The sequence below is a fragment of the Thermobia domestica genome, chromosome 7 (genome assembly GCF_964235325.1).
Source record: "Thermobia domestica chromosome 7, izTheDome1.hap1.1, whole genome shotgun sequence".
Classification (NCBI taxonomy): Eukaryota; Metazoa; Arthropoda; class Insecta; order Zygentoma; family Lepismatidae; genus Thermobia; species Thermobia domestica.
The window spans coordinates 280,370,039-280,390,117 of NC_137460.1; the positions used below are offsets into that span (position 1 = coordinate 280,370,039).

The following is a 20,079-nucleotide window of genomic DNA, read 5'->3' on the forward strand; positions in this document are numbered from 1 at the left end:
TTACAAAGGCCATTCTCATTTTATACTGATAATTCTTAAATTTAGTATGTGTGTTTTCTTCAGGCATTATTAGTTTTACTGGTTTATTAGACGAACAATCTTGCTCATGTTTATCTAATGCACTTTGTTATTAAAAGTATAACAAACATCGATCACACAAATTTTCGAGCTCTCCATTTACTTATTTGAGTACTAATTAATTTACTTAGGTCTTTAATCCAACAATAATGTGTTTTAACATTTTCTTCAACAAGTTTTTATATATCTGACAAATTCACATGTTTTTCTTTTTTGGTCTGTGTGTGATGTATTATATAGATTGAATAGTCTTTATGATACTTTAGAAGTAAATTGAGAGAAAACTTAATACATGCAAGTGCGTCGGGACCGAAATACAGCAAATTATGGATGCGTTAAAATATTAAATAATACTTTTGATAAAGTGGATAGTTTCAAATATCTAGGATCAATATTAACAGAGGAAAATCATATTCACGGAGAATTTAAATGTCGACTAAACGCAGGGAATTCGTGTTACTATTCGGTTCAAAATCTCTTGTCGTCGCGAATTCTGTCGAGGAATTTGAAACTTAAAATATACAAAAGATAATATTGGCTGTTGTTCTGTATGGCTGCAAAACATGTTCGCTTACTCTGAGGGAAGAACATAGTCCGAAAGTATTTGAGAACAAGATCCTGAGACGAATATTCGGACCCAAGGGAACGAGAATGGGAATGGCGGAAACTTCATAACGTGAAACTACATAATTTATATGGTTCACCCAACATTGTGAGGGTTGTCAAGTCTAGGAGCCTTAGATGGGCGGGTCATGCAGCTAGAATGGAAGAAAGTAGAGACGCTTTCAAAGTCTTGACTGGAAGACCAATCGGAAAACGACCATTAGGAAAAGCTAGGCGCAGGTGGGAGGACAATATTAGGATGGATCTCGCAGAGATTGTAATACAGAGTAGAAACTGGATGCAATTAGCTAAGGATAGAAGACAGTGGAGAGCTTTTGTGAACGCGGCATTGAACCTCCGGGTTCCATAAGCTATACATAGAGAGAGAGAGAGTCTTTATCATTCGCATATACATTTATAGAAATATTAAGTAATATTTCGACTTTTGGAATATCGCTTAGTTTTACAGGAAAATGAATATTTTTTTAGTATGGATTCTAAGTTTGACAATAGTACATCATCTTTTGGTACTCGTTCAGGATGTGAATTTGTAGGATATAAGGCACTGTATAATGAGTATAAGAAGCATTTTTCGTCTTCAGTTTTACATTAATTACTGCCTTTTTGTTTGAATCTGTTTAGGTAATTCTATGTATGATGATCCTCTGTATGGTATATATTTAACAATTGCTAGTTCAAAAAAGTTAATGTTTATAAGAGCCCAGCCAGAACTTCAAGCTTGAAACTCATCCATTCTTGTTCTTAATGCTTGTTTCATATTAGTTAGTGGTTCCTTGACATTGGTTTTTGATATATTACTCGGTTCTCAGTATTAAAATAATAGTCTTGCATTTCTTTTCCTTTCTTTTATTTAGGACAAACATAGATTAATTTTCAATGAGCCATGTTTTTGTAAGCTGCGTTGAATTATTAATTTCCAATGAGCCATGTTTTTCTAAGCTGAGTTGTAATCTGTTTAATATAGCTTTAGATGTTGTTTTAATATTATGTTCTAATGGACCTTCTGGTTTGTATTGTGTTGTGAATCTCCATGTTTCTAATTTTGATTTAAATGTAGTATTTTGACGATTTACATCGATTGGTATTGATTTAGATTTCATTTTTGGTTCTTCAAATACTTCTTTTTTAAATGGAAACAGTTTTAAAGCTCTCTTCGTACCTAATCTCTTAGGTTTTTGTTTTTCCAATATGCCTTTTTTAAATGGAAAAGTTTTGTTAAAGTTTAATCTGTTTTGTTCATCTTCATATACTTTAATACGGTCTATGAGTTCTGTTTTTCCTTAATCGGGAATAACTTTTGATCCCCTTTCCTTTACATAAGTTTTTTTTTAATTTCACTACTGTGCGCTTAATTAAATTCATAATTACTCTCTTGTTTTTGTTATAAAAAATAATTTTTAATCATTTTCGTTATCTAATACAACAGCTGATATTCATGTGACGTAGGAAATCTCGATGTCTATTAGCATATTGTATTAGAAGATGGCTTTTATGGAAATAACCCATGAAAGTTACTAATGATCTAATGAAAGCTAATTCATTTTTATTATTATTTTTTCAAATCTACCTCATCATGTTCATCACTATCATTTGTAGGCTCAAGTTCTTTGTCACTATCATTTGTGGGCTAAAGTTTTTTGTCGCTATCCCAATTTGATTCTGGTGTATATCTTTCTAATACTCCATTCTCTTTTTCTTTTAATAGCATTTCTTGTTCTTTTAATATTTGTTTTTCTAGTAGTACTGTTATGAGTTGAAGATCTTGATGAATAAGGTTAAGTTTATTCTGTATCCATTCATACTGCTTACCCATATTTATTAAATACAGAAATGAAAAAAAAATGAATACCTACTTTCTCATTATTATAAAAAAGGAGGTTATGGAAAGGAAAACTATCCCCCAACTTAAGCCATAATGTAGAGAGAACGGAGCACATGGTTATTCAAAACTTAGAAATGCAGAAATAATAGCCTTAATCAACGAGCACAGAAATAAGTCTCTAGCAATAACTGCTGCAAATTCACAACAACCAAGTGAACAAGATAAAACAATGATGAATAAAGATGAGCTTATAAAAGACACGATTCAAAGGTTAAACCGTGAGCATATTGTAAACTACTTTCAGAATCCGGTTTGTAGAAATATAGTTATAAATGCACTTAGTAGTCGAAAATTCAAAGAATGGAAACAAATTTTAGAAATAAAGAACTTACCCGATAATTTTCTACATATCTTCAAAAACAAGATACATTGGTGTTCCGTTACATCAACCCATAAACTGTCACTTTCTTTTATAGAACGTTATGAAGAACACATCAATTGGGTCAGATTATCAAACAGGAGAGAGTTAGATACGAAAACATTATTAATAAGTATAGTGATAAACTTTTCTGAGACAAATTGTGTGAACGAAGGTATGGTTCATGTTGTTATCATAATTTAAAACCAGATTTTGTACGAAACCATAAAGAACACACAAGACGACATATTCATTGGGAAATGAGTGAAGATTATGTTAATGAATTTAAAGAAAAAGTTGATTGGCTCGTGTTTGGTGAAGAAAATAACTGGAGAAATATTCGCAAAAACAAGCTATTGAGGTTTGCACACAATTCCAAGAATACTTACTTTGGAGCATACTCTCTTGCAAAACAGATTTGCTTAAACTTACATTCCTAAAAACCTTTAAAGACAAACTCTGTTGGGATATAGTTTCTAAAAATTGTCGCATCTCAGAAAAAGAACTAACAGCCTTCTTGAGAGAATTTGATTCTATTATCGATTTGCACGATATTACACCACTGCTAGATGAAGCACATGTGAGAAATAACAAAATAAAGTTTACTGGTCAAATGTTTGTTTACACGATAAAAGCGAAAAATTCGTTCTCGAGTTCGAAAGCAAAGATTTAGAGTAAAAACAGCATAATACGCACTTGTTGCGATAGGAAGTTCTCAGAAAACTTTCTAATGAAAATCACAGGAAAGATCGATATGTTTAAATTGTTAAGAGTAAATAAGCATGTCACGAGTCCCTCAGAAACAAACTAATGCTACTCTTAACAGGTTTACATTTAATAGAGAACTCAGAAGAATGCTCAATATGCAAAGAAACAAAAACTGAATTATGTAAAATGACGTGTAAGCTTGTGTTCTGTGTTGAATATATGCTTACCTAGTTAAGAATTAAAAACATTTGTCCTTTCTGTAGAACAGTTATTATACTTAACAACAACAACAATGAATATCCTGTAGAAAATCCTGATTTTGATAATCCGTTTTTTTTTCTGTGGAAGATTGGAAATAATAACATCGAATATTGATGTCAAGTTTTTATGAAATGATAATCACAAAAGTTATATCGAAAGTTTTTACATAGGACTCGATGTTAACCGAAAATAGAAACAATCAATTTTTTTAATTTCTTTAACCAAATTTTCATCTGATAGGGACGTCCAAAACTCATTACCCATACCTTTACGAATATCTAATTCTTTTTGCACTACGTTGAATATCTTAATACTGTTAAGATCTCGAAACTTTTCGTATATTATCTCATGATCTGGATATTTTTCTTGTGCCTCATTAAGAGGCTTATATAGACTTCTCTTTTGGCATCTGATAGCATAATAAGGGAAAGGATAATTAAGTTTGTTCTTCTTGTATATGATTAGGCAATTATCTTTTGAATCATCGTCTGTATATGGTGCTGCTATTTTTTTAAGCCCTTGTTCTTAAGACTTAACTTTTCCGTCTGTATTTCTATATCTTGCATTCGTGTTTGGAGTAATTCGTTGTTAACTCTATATTGCTTAAAGTCTTGGATGAAATAGTCTTCGATAATATCATAACACTTATTGTAAAAATATTTAGATAACAAAAAGGCAACAGCTAGAAATATTTCTTGTGTACATAAGTTCCACATATGATTAAGGTTGCTTCTTTGTCTCCTCCTTTTATTAGGTATGTGGAAGAGCAATTCCTATAATTAGAGGAGTTGGTTAATTCTAGCTCATAGTATCTTATTAATTCTTGTGACTTTATTTTTTAACCAATTATCAAACGTCTTACCCCCATCTTGACACAACTTAGTAGCAATGAAGTATCTTGTACTCTTATCCACAATCAATTTAAAATCTCCAAAAATAGCATACCAATAAATGTCTTTAATCTGTTCGTAACAAATAACGTTTAAACTATCCATAGTACTCGTATTTATTGTTTAGAAAATATTTTTTAACATTATTACGTTACTAGCTAGTTTTACTGTATAAGGTGAGTTTTTGAAGTGGCCCGAATTCGGTCCACTTAGTTTGTTATTGTAATATTCTAATATTTCATTTGAACCTTTATTTTCTAACTTTTTAAAAATCTTCTACCTCCCATTGCACACAATTTAGTAGCATTGAAGTAACCTGTGTTCTTATCTATAATCAGTTTAAAATCACCAAAGATACCATACCAATATCTTTAGTCTGTTCCTAACATATCTCATTCAAACTTTGATCCATACTAACCTATTATGGTTATTATTCCATAAAAATAATATTTAAATTTATACTACAACATTACTTTTATCTATCCAGCTATTATGTGAATCATCAAATACTAACCATTTAACGTATGCTTTGTCACCTTTCTTTCTCAACACCTCCACTAAGTATTCATCTTTATGTTTCGTCTTTAATAGTTCTGGTTCGTAAAATCTACCTTGCACATCCTCTTCTTCTAAAGCTTTAATTCTATACGTAGGTGCATTAGATGGTATAACTTCGCTAATAACCAGTGTTGGGCAAAATCAATTGAAATCAATTGCAATTGATCAATCAATTGAAAGTAATTGCTCTGAAAATCAATTGCAATTGATTTCAATTGCAATTGATTTCAATTTGTAATTGACAATTAATTTCAATTGCAATTGAATTCAATCATAAAATTTGCAATTAAATTTTCGTCAATTGTTAATTGTTAATTGGTAACCAGGCAATTGAAACTTTTAATTGTTAATTGTCAATTGCAAATGGTGCAATTGAAACATTTAATTGTTAATTGCAATTGACAATTGAAACTTGTAATTGTTAATTGTAATTGTTAATTGCAATTGAAATCAGCAATTAAAACTGAAGATAAGAAGATGTGTGTGTATTGTGTTGTCCACTTGTTACTGTTTTACATATTTCAAATAAGGTACTTATAAGAAATGCTGGATACCTACCATCCCTTCCCCCCCCCCATGGGAAGAAAGCCGGGAAACTAAGTATTTTTTTAAAATATATTATATTTATGGTTCTATCCCCCTCGAAAGAACTCTATATGCCCGTCATACATACAATAGGAATGGGCACCAACGAGTTCGAGCGAGTTTTCTTTAAAACTCGACTCGACTCGAACAAGACATCTTTGAGCTCGACTTGAGATCTCGGCTCGAAAAAATTCCCCCAACTCGACTCGAATTCGGATCGAGTTTCCAGTCGAGTCGAGCCAATTCGAGCTAAATTCTTTGTGTAGTTCCAAGTACTACTATCTTCAAGTATCCTATATAGACAATATAATTATCAATGATACTACTACTACTACTATAATTAATTATCATTATAACACCGTGTACCTGTATAAACATGGAATATAGGCGGTTTGTATCGGAATACTAAAAATTAGTTGACTGTTGATCTCGGTCGTCAAGAAATCTTCAGGAGGCAAGGACATCGGTCACGAAGTTCTTAGTTTGAGTTCAGGAGGAGCAAGTATTCGGGCTCAAGCCAAAAATTATTAAAAGTTATGGGACTCCAGCCAAACACGTTCAAAACTGCTCGACCCGGGTTTAGGGTTCTCAACAGTTCAAGCGGCTCGCTCACAGCTTATTCACTTATCGAGCCGAACCGAGAAGTGAGCCGAACCAACAGCTCATCCAACCGAGCCAGCTCGAGCCGATGGCTCACACGAGCCGAGCCGAACCGAGCTGATTGCTTACCCCAACCGAGCCGGTTCGAGCCATCGGCTCAGTTAAGCTGACTCGAACCCAGCCTATGGACTCGTTTCAACGGAGCCGGTTGAAGCCATTGGCTCAATTGAGCCCAGTCGGTAACTCGTCTTTACCGAGCCGGTTCAAGCCATTGGCTCAATTGAGCCCAGTCGATGGATAATCCCAACCAAGCCAGCTCAAGCTGTACGCTCAGTTGAACCGAACCAGGCCGGTTGACATCACTATTTCGGTTGGGCTTCTACTTTGGCTAAAAAATTGGACCGTGCAGTTCTCAGCCTTGATGGTAAGAACTGCAAAAAATGATATGAAGTCTTTAGTTTTACGTCCCACGCTTATGCCGGTTAGGCTAAAGGAGACAGTGATGATGGGAAATGAATGAAATGAAGAAACTGGGAGGAAGCGGGAGAACCCCGAGAAAATCCACGAGCACGGTGTTTGTCCACCACAAAGTCCAAACTGCGCGAGCTGGGATCTAAACAGGTACCTCAAGACCGGAGGTGAACACTGTACCACTGACCCACCGCGCCCCCTGGTAAGAACTACAGTATATACTTATATTGGTGCTCACGGCATCATTAACTTGTTCCACCACCAACGAATTTCGAGGTACTTTGTTTTGCATCTTTTGTGTCGCTTTGTGTGCCTATTCCCACATTTTGTGCATCACCGGAAGTGGATCAAAATGGGCCTACAAATATGGCGGAACACATTATTGCTCTTCCGCCACCAATTAATTTCGAGATCGTTTCCTTGACATCGTTTTGTGCCGTTTTGTGCGTCTACTTCCGTTTTGTACGTCGTGGGATGTGGGTTAAAATGAGTCCCCAAGGTGGGACGAAAACGATCAAGAGTTCCGCCACTATTAAATCTCGAGGTCGTTAATTTCACATCGCGTACCCTTTTGTACGTCTATTTCGACGTTTTGTGCGTCACTGGAAGATGGTCAAAATGGGCCTCGAAGGTGGGACGAAAATGACCCACTGCTCCGCCACTACCGAATTTCGAGGTCCTTCCTTTCGTATCGACTACTGAATTTTCGTGTTGTTTCGTGCCCCCATTTCCACGTTTCGTGCGTCACCAGAAGTGGGTCAAAATGGGCTTCCAAGATAGGACGAAAATGACCCACTGTTCCGCCACTATCGAATTTCGAGGTCGTTAATTTCACATCGCGTACCCTTTTGTGCGCCTATTTCGACATTTTGTGCGTCACTGGAAGACGGTCAAAATGGGCCTCGAAAGTGGGATGAAAATGACCAAGAGTTCCGCCACTACTGAATTTCGAATCCTTCCTTTTGCATCGACTAGTTGATTTTCGTGCCGTTTCGTGCCCTTATTTCCACGTTTTATGCGTCACCTGAAGTGGGTCAAAATGGTCTTCCAAGATGGGACGAAAATGACCAAGAGTTCCGCTACTATCGAATTTCAGCGTCGTTAATTTCACATTGCATACCGTTTTGTGCGCGTATTTCGACGTTTTGTGCGTCACTGGAAGACGGTCAAAATGGGCCTCGAAGGTGGGACGAAAATGACCCACTGCTCCGCCACTATACCTACCGAATTTCGTGGTCCTTCCTTTCGCGTCGACTAGTGAATGTTTCGTGCCCTTTATTTTCACGTTTTGCGCGTCTCCAGAAGTGTGTGAAAATGGACCTCCAAAGTGTGACCAAAATGACCCATTGTTCCGACACTGTTGAATTTCTAGGTCGTTTCTTTCGCATCGTTTAGTGATTATTTTTTAAAAAGTTTTCTGTGTCTACTTCCTCGTCTTGTGCGTCACCGGAAATGAGTTAAACGGGCCTTTAAAGTGGGAGTTAAATGGCTCACTATTCCGCCACCACTATTCGGAGTTGGTTCTTTCGCATCATTTAGTGTGTATTTTGTACCGTTCTGTTCGCCTACTTCCACGTTTTGAGCATCACCAGAAATGCGTCAAAATGGTCCATCAATGTGTGAGAAAATAGAGCCATTGTTCCGCCACTATCGAATTTGGGGGGTCGTTTCTTTCGCATCGTACAGTGCCTGCTTTGTACCGTTTTGTGCTCCTATTTCCACTTTAGTGCGACAACAAAAATGGGTCAAAATGGCCTACAAGTATAGCGGAATAACTTAATGCTGTTCCGTCACCATCAAATGAGGTCGTTTCCTTCACATTTTTTATAAATGATTTGTGTCGCTTTGTGCATCAGTGGGAGAGGGTCAAAATGGACCTTGAAAGTGGAATGAATAAGTCTTTCTCTGCCATATTTGTAGGTCGCCTTTGACCCACTTTCATTGGCCTCCAAAACGTGAAAGTATGTGCAGAAACGGTATAAATATGCACTAAACAATGCGAAAAAAGCGGCCTTGAAATTCGATACTGGTGGGAGAGTGGATCAGTTTTCTTCCCACATTGAATGCCCATTTTGACCCACTACCATTGAATCAGAAAACGTGGAAATAGGCTTACAAAACGGTAGAAAATACGCACAAGACTATGTGAAGGAAACGACCTCGAAATCGTTCCTGACGGAACAGCATTAACTTGTTCCGCCATATTTGTAGGATAACATTGACCCATTTCCGGTGACGCAGAAAACGAGGAAATAGGCGCACAAAACGACACAAAAATGGAAATTTAGCTTAATTATATGGAAATTTTAAGTTTGTAAGCCTAATTATTTGGAAAATTTTATACATTTTTCCTTTATGTTGGTCTACTTTACGTTGATTTGGGACTTTTAAATTTTATTCATTTTTCCACTGAAAAGTATGTATAATTCAACAAGTTGATTTGATTTTGAGTTGATTTGGGGGTTTAATGTCCCGGTCAGCAGCGAGGCTATATGAGACATGGACCTACTGATTAACGTGGAATCCGAACCACATGAGCTCCCGCCGGGAATCGAACCCGGGTCTTCCACGCCAAAGGCGCGTACGCTAACCGCCTAGCCACGGAGGAGCTCTATAATTCAACAACGAAATAATTATTAGTTATAATTATAATAATTATCTATATAATTGAATTCATTGTAATTTGGTCCATAACAAACACTTTACCATTTCGTACTAGCTGTTATACCCGTTCTTCGAACGGATCAGATAAAATATCAATGTATTTATAAACAAACTGAACAACGGGAGAACAATTAAGAAACATTTCTAACATTGGATATATTTTGTGTGAATACATATCCAACAACATATATGTGTTTTCATTGGGAAGGCCGATGGGGGCTGAATTTGAACGTAAACACTATCGGGGGTTTCACTATAGGTCTGAGCAACCCCGATAAATATGGATTCGACACAAATTCTAGTACTTTTACATGTCCCGGTGAACGCCCCCTCAGACCCCCTTGGTTCGTATTGTGAAAAAATCTCCTCTGGCCCCCACTAACCCCCAACTAATACCGCGAAAACTATGAATGTGACACTAACATCTGCCATTTTCTACTATTTTTTACATATGCCGGTAAAAGTCCCTATAATCCTCTGGTTCCAATTTTGAAAAAAAAACAATGCCTCTGGCCCGCAGCCGATTGGGGCTGTATTTGGAAGTCAACGCCTGTGGAAGTATCACCATTCATCTCAGCGACAGCGAAAACTATGGATTTGACACTAATATCGGTAACTTTCCATTATTTTTACATGTCTCGCAATTCCCCAGCCCCGGTGACTCCCGGCCCGCATAGAATGGTAGCTAAATTTGAAAATCATCGCTAACGAAAGTATCACCATTGATCTCAGCCTCCGCGAAAACTACGGATTTGACATCGGTCATTGTGGATTATTTTTACATGTCTCATGATCCCCGTTATAATGCCCCCGTTTCTTATCTGATGGGGGCTAAATGTGAAAGTAAACGCGGTCTTGAGTTTCACCAATGAGCTCAGCTACCCCGAAAACTATGAATTTGACATTAATATCGGTCATTTTCGATTATTTTTTTACATGTCTCGGAATTCCCCCCTCTGGTGACCCAAGGCCCGCATACAACAATGGATGAATTTGAAAGTTATTGCTAATGGTAGTGTCACCATTGATATCAGCAACCGCGAAAACTATGGATTTGACACTAATATCGGCATTTTGGATTACTTGTACGTTTCGGCATTCCCCCCCTTCCCCCGTTGACCCACGGCCCGTAGCCGAATACGGTGAATTTGGAAGTTAATGCGATCGGAGTTTCACCATTGATCTCAGCGACCGCGAAAACTATGAAATCGACACTGATATCGTTCTACTTTTACATGTCCCGGTAAACGCCCCCCTGAGACCCCTGGTTCGATTTTTTTCGAAAAAGCTTTGCCTTGGTGTGGGACCTGGACCAAAGTATCTTTGACCAAAATTTGGTAACTCTCGGTCTACTTGTCTGGTCCCCAGGCCGGTCCCGGTAAACGTCCCCTGGAGACCCCCTAGTAAGGAATTAAAAAAAAACTCTTCGTCTTGGTCTTGGGCCTAGACCAATCTACCCGTGACCAAATTTTGAAAAGTTTCGGTCCACTCGTCTCGTCCACAGGTCGCACAAAGATAGACACCCGAACAAACTCTATTTATATTAGAAAGGTCAGATCTGCCGTTATTGTATTAGTGCGGTGCTTGAGCTATTGATCGTAAAAATTCAAACTCCGATGAGTGATAATTTTATATGCTTGTTTTATTACAAGTTTAAACTCTTTAGTCAGTAGAGAAGAGGGCGTGAATCATGGGTCAGAGTTGATGACAATGGGTTTTGGTGGGTCTGTGGGTCACAGTGGGTAAGAGTGGTTTATGGTGGGTGGTGGGTCAGTGTGGGTCACGGTGGGTCGTGGGTCACGACGGGTGGTGAGTCAATTGGTCATGGCTAAAGTTTTCATTGCCCCACGCCCTCTCTGAACTACAGTGTTGAAAATTAATCAGTAAAAATCAATTGCAATTGATCAATCAATTGAAAGTAATTGCTGTGGAAATCAATTGCAATTGAATCAATTGCCAATTAATTTCAATTGCAATTGAATTACAGAATTCAATTGCAATTACTTTCCACTGCAATTACTTTCAATCAATTGATCAATTGCCGTTGATTCTCCTTTTTTAATGGCCAACTGCAATTAACAATTAACCATTACTTATTTCAATTGTTAATTGCAACTAACAATTAAATTTACAGATTAATTGTTAATTGTTAATTCAATTGAAATTTGCCCAACACTGCTAATAACAAATACTTCTGTTGACCAATTAGGTGTATATCCTTTTTCAAATAACCCTTACGATTTACTTATTTGCTTATTCTTTTTATTCACTTCTATAGGCTTTAAACCAATGGTTCTATGCATACGATTATTATACTTGTTAACTAGTGTTGGTAATATTTCTATCCATTTATAATCTCCTTGTGTTGTAAATTTTTCCACATGTTTTGTTTAAGAGTTCTATTGAATCTCTCAACAACAGAAGCTTTCTTACCCCAATAGGTTGAGTAATGATTAATCTTATTTTCCTCCATCACCTTCTTAAATTCTTTATTGTAAAACTCTTTGCCTTGATCAGTTTGTAAGTTACTAGGTTTTCCCGTTCTTAATATGGATTCAAATGCTTGTGTAACATTTTTACCGCTCTTATCTTTAACAGGAACAGCAAAAGCATATTTCGTAAACACATCTATAATCGTTAGCAAATACTTATACCCTTTGTTTAACTTGGAGATACCTTTTCACATGCCACTATGCATTTCCACAAGATCTGCTTGCCATAAATCATCTATACCTTTAACAATAACATTTAACCTAGGATAATTCTTTCCGGAACGTTTGTGAATTTCTTCTATAATGTCTTCTCTAATACCTTTACCTTGTTCGAGTCAATCTTTCTTTTTAACGAATTACGATTTAGTAACACCACATACTGAACCAATACCTTTCTTACTATATCTTCCATTCTGTTTTTTTTCTATTCTAATAGTGTTTTTCTTCGTATCTGTTGATTTCTTACACTTAACACAATACATCCGGTTTATTATATAGAAATTTAAAATTCATCATTACCTAATACTACCCTCCTAACATTATCATTATCACTTGATTCGTTTTCGTATTCATCTTCATCCTCTCTTTCTACATACATAATAAGCATTAATGATTTGCCTTGTTTCAAATCAGAATTTTTGGATGGTCTAATTGTTAACTGATCATTGATATTAAAGTGTAATGGAAAAATTTCAAATAGAATGTCATTTAAAAATGTGTCTATAAGTTATGAATTGAAACTTGATTCTGTATGTATTAACTACTTCTATAAAGAAATTTGTAGGCAGCAGCTAAATTATATACACAAATGACTGGTTTCTCAACATCATCTTTTGCCAATCGACATGGTAATTCTACAGTTTCTTTTTGTGTAAACTCTTCGTTTGCTTATTCAAGCTGCTCTAATGTTACAAGATCTTGTTTATCGATAGCATTAGATACATTAACCAATCATTTATTCTTAAAATCAACCCAGGATGTATAATTTGACGTAAAAACTTCTTTTTTACTTTTAATGTTAGGTGTAAGTTTTAGATGTAAGTATTTTATGATTTTAAATGTCATGAAAGCCTATGCGCAAAGCACCCTGCCCAATCTCACCCTACTGAATCTGTGCTGGTCAAAGATATTTCCAAAATGGGTTGGCGTAGAGTTTGGCCCAGGGGTTAGGTTATTACACTACTGTTCTTTACTCAAAGAAAGGGTGTAACTTCGAAAGGGTGTTGTGATAAAGACACACTCTACTTAGGTTCTGTTCGATTTTCACATTATCCAGTAGCTGACACCTTTTTCCTATCTTTTCTTTGCATAGTATCTCATAACTCAATTCGTCCTTATATAGGGTTAAAAGAATTTATTTTCATTTCCGTAACTTCAGTATGTTTATTTACATTGCTGTAGGACGTAATATTGAGGTCTGAAATATTCAATAATAATAATAATAATAATAATAATAATAATAATAATAATAATAATAATAATAATAATAATAATATAGGTAACAATTTCCGTATGAGGACACATTGTATTAAAATCTGTAAAATCGCCCTTAGCGTTAGCCAGAAGTTACAAAATAGTCGGGATTAGAGAGAAGTGTCAGGATCAACAGGACATACCCTCCCAAACGTCCCTACAACTAGCTAAATGTTATAACGGAAAGTTTCCCTAGTACTAGTTAAACGTTATAACGGAAAGTTTCGAGGCAAATTTCGTTTAGAAAGTATGGATTCTGAACTCACAAGAGCCGTAAGAAAATTTGTTTTTAAGTAATGGTTATGCCGGCTAAGCTACAGAACACGTCGATGATGAGAATGAAAGAAATATTGAAATAAAGAAAGTTCGAGGAAGCAGAACACGGAGGAAACCTATACACACGTTGTTTGTTCAGCACAATGCATACTAGGCGGGAGCTAGGTGGAACAGGTTGTACCATTAAATTTACAACACTTCAATAATAATAATAATAATAATAATGCTATTAAAAGTTTATAGTTGCACTAAAATTCGACAAAACTTACTTAAACGTAGGGGTTTCGAGGAAGGGTACAGCTACTCTAATTTAAACGAAAGCTTTCTGCTAATATTTCGTGTAGAAAATATTCTACTTTACGTTTCCAGGAAAATAACTGTAATAGAAAGACCTGAATATAATTGAACACTAAAGCTTGCAATAAACTAACGTGTGGAGTTTGCAGATGTAATTATAAAAGCCTTGCTACAAAAATATATACACAGACCATAAATCAGTGAGCTCTGAAGTACAAAGTAGCAAAATAATATATAAGATTCAGTCTACATAGCAATTGTTGCTTAAAGAGTGCCATATACTATTTCTAGAATCGAGATAAGACGAGAAATGTTTACGATACTTTTCGTCTCGTCTCGATTCTCATCTCCAAAGCATGACGATAGAGAGAGTTAGCCTTGTCCCGTCTGGAATTAAAATGTTAAGTCTCACCTCGAATTTGTTTCGTTTGTTTTTAGAATCGAGATGAGAAATTCATCTTTTCATGGGCAACGTTACACAAAACCAATTTTTTTTTTTGATTTCTGCTTGTAATGGTATGACCTGAGCGATAATAAATTTTTAATTTTTAAATATTTTTCAGGATAATATATATTATCACTATTATTATTCCTGAAAATTTGATAGTTGAAGTGTGGAAACAAACGAGTATTTATTTATTTATTTATTTATGTATTTATGACTTCTTTTACGTGGCGAAGTTAAGGATCTGCAGCCTTCTCCCAGCACTTAACCACGTTAATACATTATATATATTTAAAAAAACACAAATATATAGAAAATATTAACAATTACAAAAGAAAAGTATTGAATCACATAAAAAAACAATATACAACTTAATTTAAAAAAATGGTTAAGCACTTCAAAAAACAAAAATTGAAAAATAATATTCAATAGGGGAAACAAAAATAACATGGAGAAACCAAAAATTGCATATTGCATATAGCAGTACTAGAGGTATGAATAAGCTGTACAAATTAACATAGGTTACCTATTGGTTGTGTGTTCATATGTGTGTTATTAATAATCTGGTAAAACGAAGATGCCTCATGTGCTACCAGTGTCCTTATCTTTACTTAAGAGAAGGGAATATACCGATTTTTTTTTTTTTTTTTTTTTAATTTGGCGACTGTGGAAACCTTGTGTATTAATTGAGGTAAACTGTTCCAGAGGCGTGTAGTACTTACTGTGAAGGATTTTGAGTATGAATCAGAATTGTGACTGGGGATGAAGAGCAAGAAATTATCTTGTGATCTTGTGCTTCTAGTATGAAAATCTCATAAATATAAAAATCTACGGGCTAGATACGATCGTTCTGACGTAGTAAGTATTTTGTACAATAGGGTAAGATTATGTAAATTTCTTCTTCCGACTAACGTCAGCCATGACAGTTTTTTATAAAAAGATGTGAGATGTTCCCTGTAAGTTATATTGAAAATAAATCTATTGCAGGCATTTTGCACTCTTTGCAAGCGCTTTGATTGATTTTCTGTTAGATCAGAATAGACTGAGTCGCAATAGTCAAGATGTAGGAACACCAGTACCTTGACAAGTTTGATCTTCAAAGATATTGGTAAGAAAATTCTTAGTCGATTTAACGTATGTAGGGCACCAAACGCTCTCTTACAAACTCCATTTATTTGATCTGACCAGGAGAGATTTTGATTTATTATGACTCCGAAATTTTTGGCAGCTGTAGAGAATGGAATAGCAGTATTGGACAATATTATATTTGGGAGCTGATAGATATTAATAGAAGAAAGAATTCTTGGGGAGCCAATTAAGATGCACTGCGATTTTGTTGCATTTAATTTTAACCCATGAGCCGTAGACCAGTCGCTGATTTTGTTTAGCTCAGTATTTATTTTCTCAATCGCATTATTAATATCTTGTTGGAGAAAAGAAGCATATAACTGAAAATCATCAGCGTAAATATGGTATTTACAATAGGTGAGAATTTCTGGGAGATCATTAATGTAAAGGGCAAAGAGAAGGGGACATAGTACGCTACCCTGCGACACTCTACTGTTGATACAATGCCATGCCGATATGTGATCCTGATTGATCACTACTCTTTGTTTACGTTCGTGAAGGTAAGAATGAAACCATTTAAGCACTGATTCAGAAAAATTAAACAATAATGAAAATTTTTTAAGTAATATGTCAAAATCAAAGGTTTGAAATGCCTTACTATAGTCAAGTAGAGTAAGGAGCGTCAGTTTTCTGTTATAAATAGCCGATCTTATATCCTCCGTTATGTTTACTAGTACAGTGCATGTGCTATGATTACTTCGAAAACCAGATTGAATTGTATCCAATAAATTATTTGTTGTTAAGTATTCCCGAATTTGATCATTTACAATATATTCAAAAACGGTTGAAAGCTCGGGAAGGACACTGATTGGACGATAGTCTGCAATATTATCAGCGTTGTTCTTTTTTGGAAGTGGGGGGACCTTAGCAAGTTTCCATACTGTGGGAAAAGTACTGTTGCAAGAGAGTAATTAAAAATGTCAGTGATAGGATTAAGTACATGCAGTAGAATTTTCCTGACCGTGGTTATTGAAATATCTATACCAGTGGCTTTAGATTTAATTCTTTGGATCGCTTTTAATACATGTGCAGTCTGTACATGAGAAGACGAGAACAGAGAGTTAATTTCCGAAGCTACAATATTATTCATTGTTTGCAGTTTCGTGGAGGCTGGTACCATACAGGTTTGACAGAAAAAAAGTGTTCAATTCATCTGGCGTATAGTTAACAGCGTTCTTGGCTATGTTTCTCCCAACACCTAATATTTTAGCCATTTCCAAAGAACTGCTCCATTATTTTGGAATTCAAGTATTTAATAGGCAAAGCGCCGTTTTGCCTTCCTTACTTCTTGAGTGCAACGGTTTCTTAACCTCCTATTGTTTTCGAATTTCGTATTAGGATTTATGGTGCTATCACTGGAAGGATCACTATTTTTAACATATCTCCTGTATGCTCTATAAGCTTTATCTCCGCACCATTAACGAACGTAAGTCATCGGTTTAGCATGGTGATGGGTGTTGCGAAACACGTTTCTTAACTACAGGGGCGTGTCTATCATAGAAATTTATTATTAAAGAATTATTATAGAAGTATTCAAATATTTGAATGTGATAATGCGTGTGTTATCGCTGGTCAACCAGCATCAACATTCCTAAACTACAAAAAAAAAAGAAAAAAAAAATGCTCGACGTGTATTCGATCGAAATGTTCCAGATTACTGGCCAATCGCCTAGACCACTGAACTACAATCACTACGCTGTAAATGATTCGTCTTTAGTCTGGTTACTTTAAGTTTCTCTGCCTCACCTTGGAAAGTTGTATATTATTTTTTTTCTTCGTTTCAAAATTTCTTTCGTATTCCTCTTATGATGATATAAGTGAATGATTTTCGGTAGGATTTATTTTAATAAGTTCAGTTGTTCTTAAACCTTTGATTCGCAAGTTTGTTTTTTCTCCACATGAAACTACAGATAAGACAGATTTAATTCTCGTACTGTGTATTTGTTTCAAAGCAGCCACGGTCAAGGAGTTATGACAGCCACGGTATAAACGATGGCTCAATTTGATATATTGTAACAAACTACAGCCTCTTATTTTAAGAATAGAAAGATATGGAAACTACTCAGTGGTACTCCATTTCATATTTGTACAATATTTCATGTAATAAAAAAATTTGAGTGTAATTTTATCATGAAATAAAGAGAATGATTATTTTTTTTGTTGCTACTTAATCATTATCTCCATTCACATTTCCTTATTTGTTGAATTTGTTACAGGCGCGATAACGTATTACCATTCCACGGAGAAGACGATACGTGTATTACTATAAAGGAAACCATTTCTCATTCAGATGAGGAATCTCATACTTCGATGCAGTTTGGCAAGGGGTTTCATCCATCACTTTTGTCAAGGCATATTCTAGCACAGGAGAGTGAAAAGCGTCATACCTACCGAGAGAGTGAAAAACATTTTAGTCAAAGTTCAACTTTGTCAAGCAATAACTTAGTGCACACAGGTCAAAAATTCCACATCTGCCGCGTATGTGGAATGGAATTTAGTGTATGTTCATGTTTGGCTACGCACATGTTAAATCGTACAGGAGTAAGGTTACACACATGCCAAGAGTGTGGTAAGTCATTTACTCGACGTTCAGATATGTTCAGACATGTTAATCCACACAGGAGAAAAACCTCACACGTGCGAAGAGTGTGGTAAGGCATTTAAACAACGTTCCAATTTGTCTTCTCACCTGTCGATCCACTCGGGACAAACTCCTCACGCGTGCCAAGAGTGTGGTAAGGGATTTAAACGACGTTCTGATTTGGCAAAACACACGTTAATCCACACAGGAGAAAAACCTCACACGTGCGAAAAGTGTGGTAAATCATTTAAACAACGTTCTACTTTGTCTTCACACCTGTTGATTCACTCAGGAGAAAAACCTCACACCTGCCAAGAGTGTGGTAAGGCATTTTATCATCGTTCCAATTTGTCTTCACACCTGTCAATCCACACAGGAGAAAAACCTCACACGTGCCAGGAGTGTGGTAAGGGATTTACTGTACGTTCACATTTGGCTACACACCTGTCCTCCCACACAGGAGTAAAACCTCACACGTGCCACGAGTGTGGTAAGGGATTTAGTATACGTGCAAATTTGGCTACACACCTGTCAATCCACACAGGAGAAAAACCTCACACGTGCTACGAGTGTGGTAAGGGATTTAGTGTACGTTCACATTTGACTAGACACATGTTAATCCACACAGGGGAAAGACCATACACGTGCCAAGAGTGTGGTAAGGGATTTAGTGTACGTTCACTTTTGGGTATACACATGTTAATCCACACAGGAGAAAGACCATACAAGTGCCAAGAGTGTGGTAAGGGATTTAGTGTACGTTCACGTTTGGCTACACACACCTTAATACACGCAGGAGAAAAAGCTTACACATGCAACGAGTGTGGTAAATCATTTACTCGACGTTGCAGTTTGGCTAGACACATGTTAATCCACACAGGAGAAAGACCATACACGTGCCAAGAGTGTGGTAAGGGATTTAGTGTACGTTCACGTTTGGCTACACACACGTTAATCCACACTGGGGAAAAACCTTACACATGTAACGAGTGTGGTAAATCATTTAATCAACGCTCCAGTTTGTCTACACACCTGTCAATCCACACAGGAGAAAGACCTCACACGTGCAGAGAGTGTGGTAAGCGATTTAGTGTACGTTCACATATGGCTAGACACATGTTAATACACGCAGGAGAAAAACCTTAGACATGCAACGAGTGTTGTAAATCATTTAATCGACGTTCCAGTTTGGCTTCACACATATTAATCCACACTGGAGAAAGACCACACACGTGCCAAGAGTGTGTTAAGGGCTTTTGTGTACGTTCACATTTGGCTAGACACATGTTAATCCACACATGAGAAAAACCTTACACATGCAGCGAGTGTGGTAAGTCATTTAATCGACGTTCCAGTTTGGCCTCACACAGTAGTAAAGCATCACACGTACCAAGAGTGTGGTGAGGGATTTAAACATCGTGCAACTTTTGTTACACACGTTAATTCACAAAAGATATAAAGCTCACACTTGCCAAAGTGTGGTTAAGTATTTAAATGAAATTCAGAGTTGGCTACACGCATTTTAATTCACACCCGATCCAAAATCTCACACGTGCCAAAACCCTGGAATGGTATTTATTCAACGTTCATACGTGTTAAGCCAAATAGGACGTAAATCTCACACATGGAAAATGTTGTAGATGATTTAGTCTACGCTCAATCCTTGCAAGGCATTTCAATACACAAGTGACAAACCAAAGAGATGCAT

At 36.2% G+C, this 20,079-nt stretch overlaps 1 protein-coding gene across 1 annotated transcript in view; it reads left to right on the plus strand.

The window, feature by feature from the left end:
- Positions 1-18,445, plus strand: part of LOC145690965 (uncharacterized) — a 49,014-nt gene extending 30,569 nt beyond the window's left edge. Inside the window, exon 2 of the mRNA XM_081766434.1 lies at positions 18,007-18,445. Coding sequence (XP_081622560.1) covers positions 18,007-18,445 — 439 coding nt within the window. The remainder of the gene's footprint in view (positions 1-18,006) is intronic.
- The last annotated feature ends 1,634 nt before the right edge of the window (positions 18,446-20,079 follow it).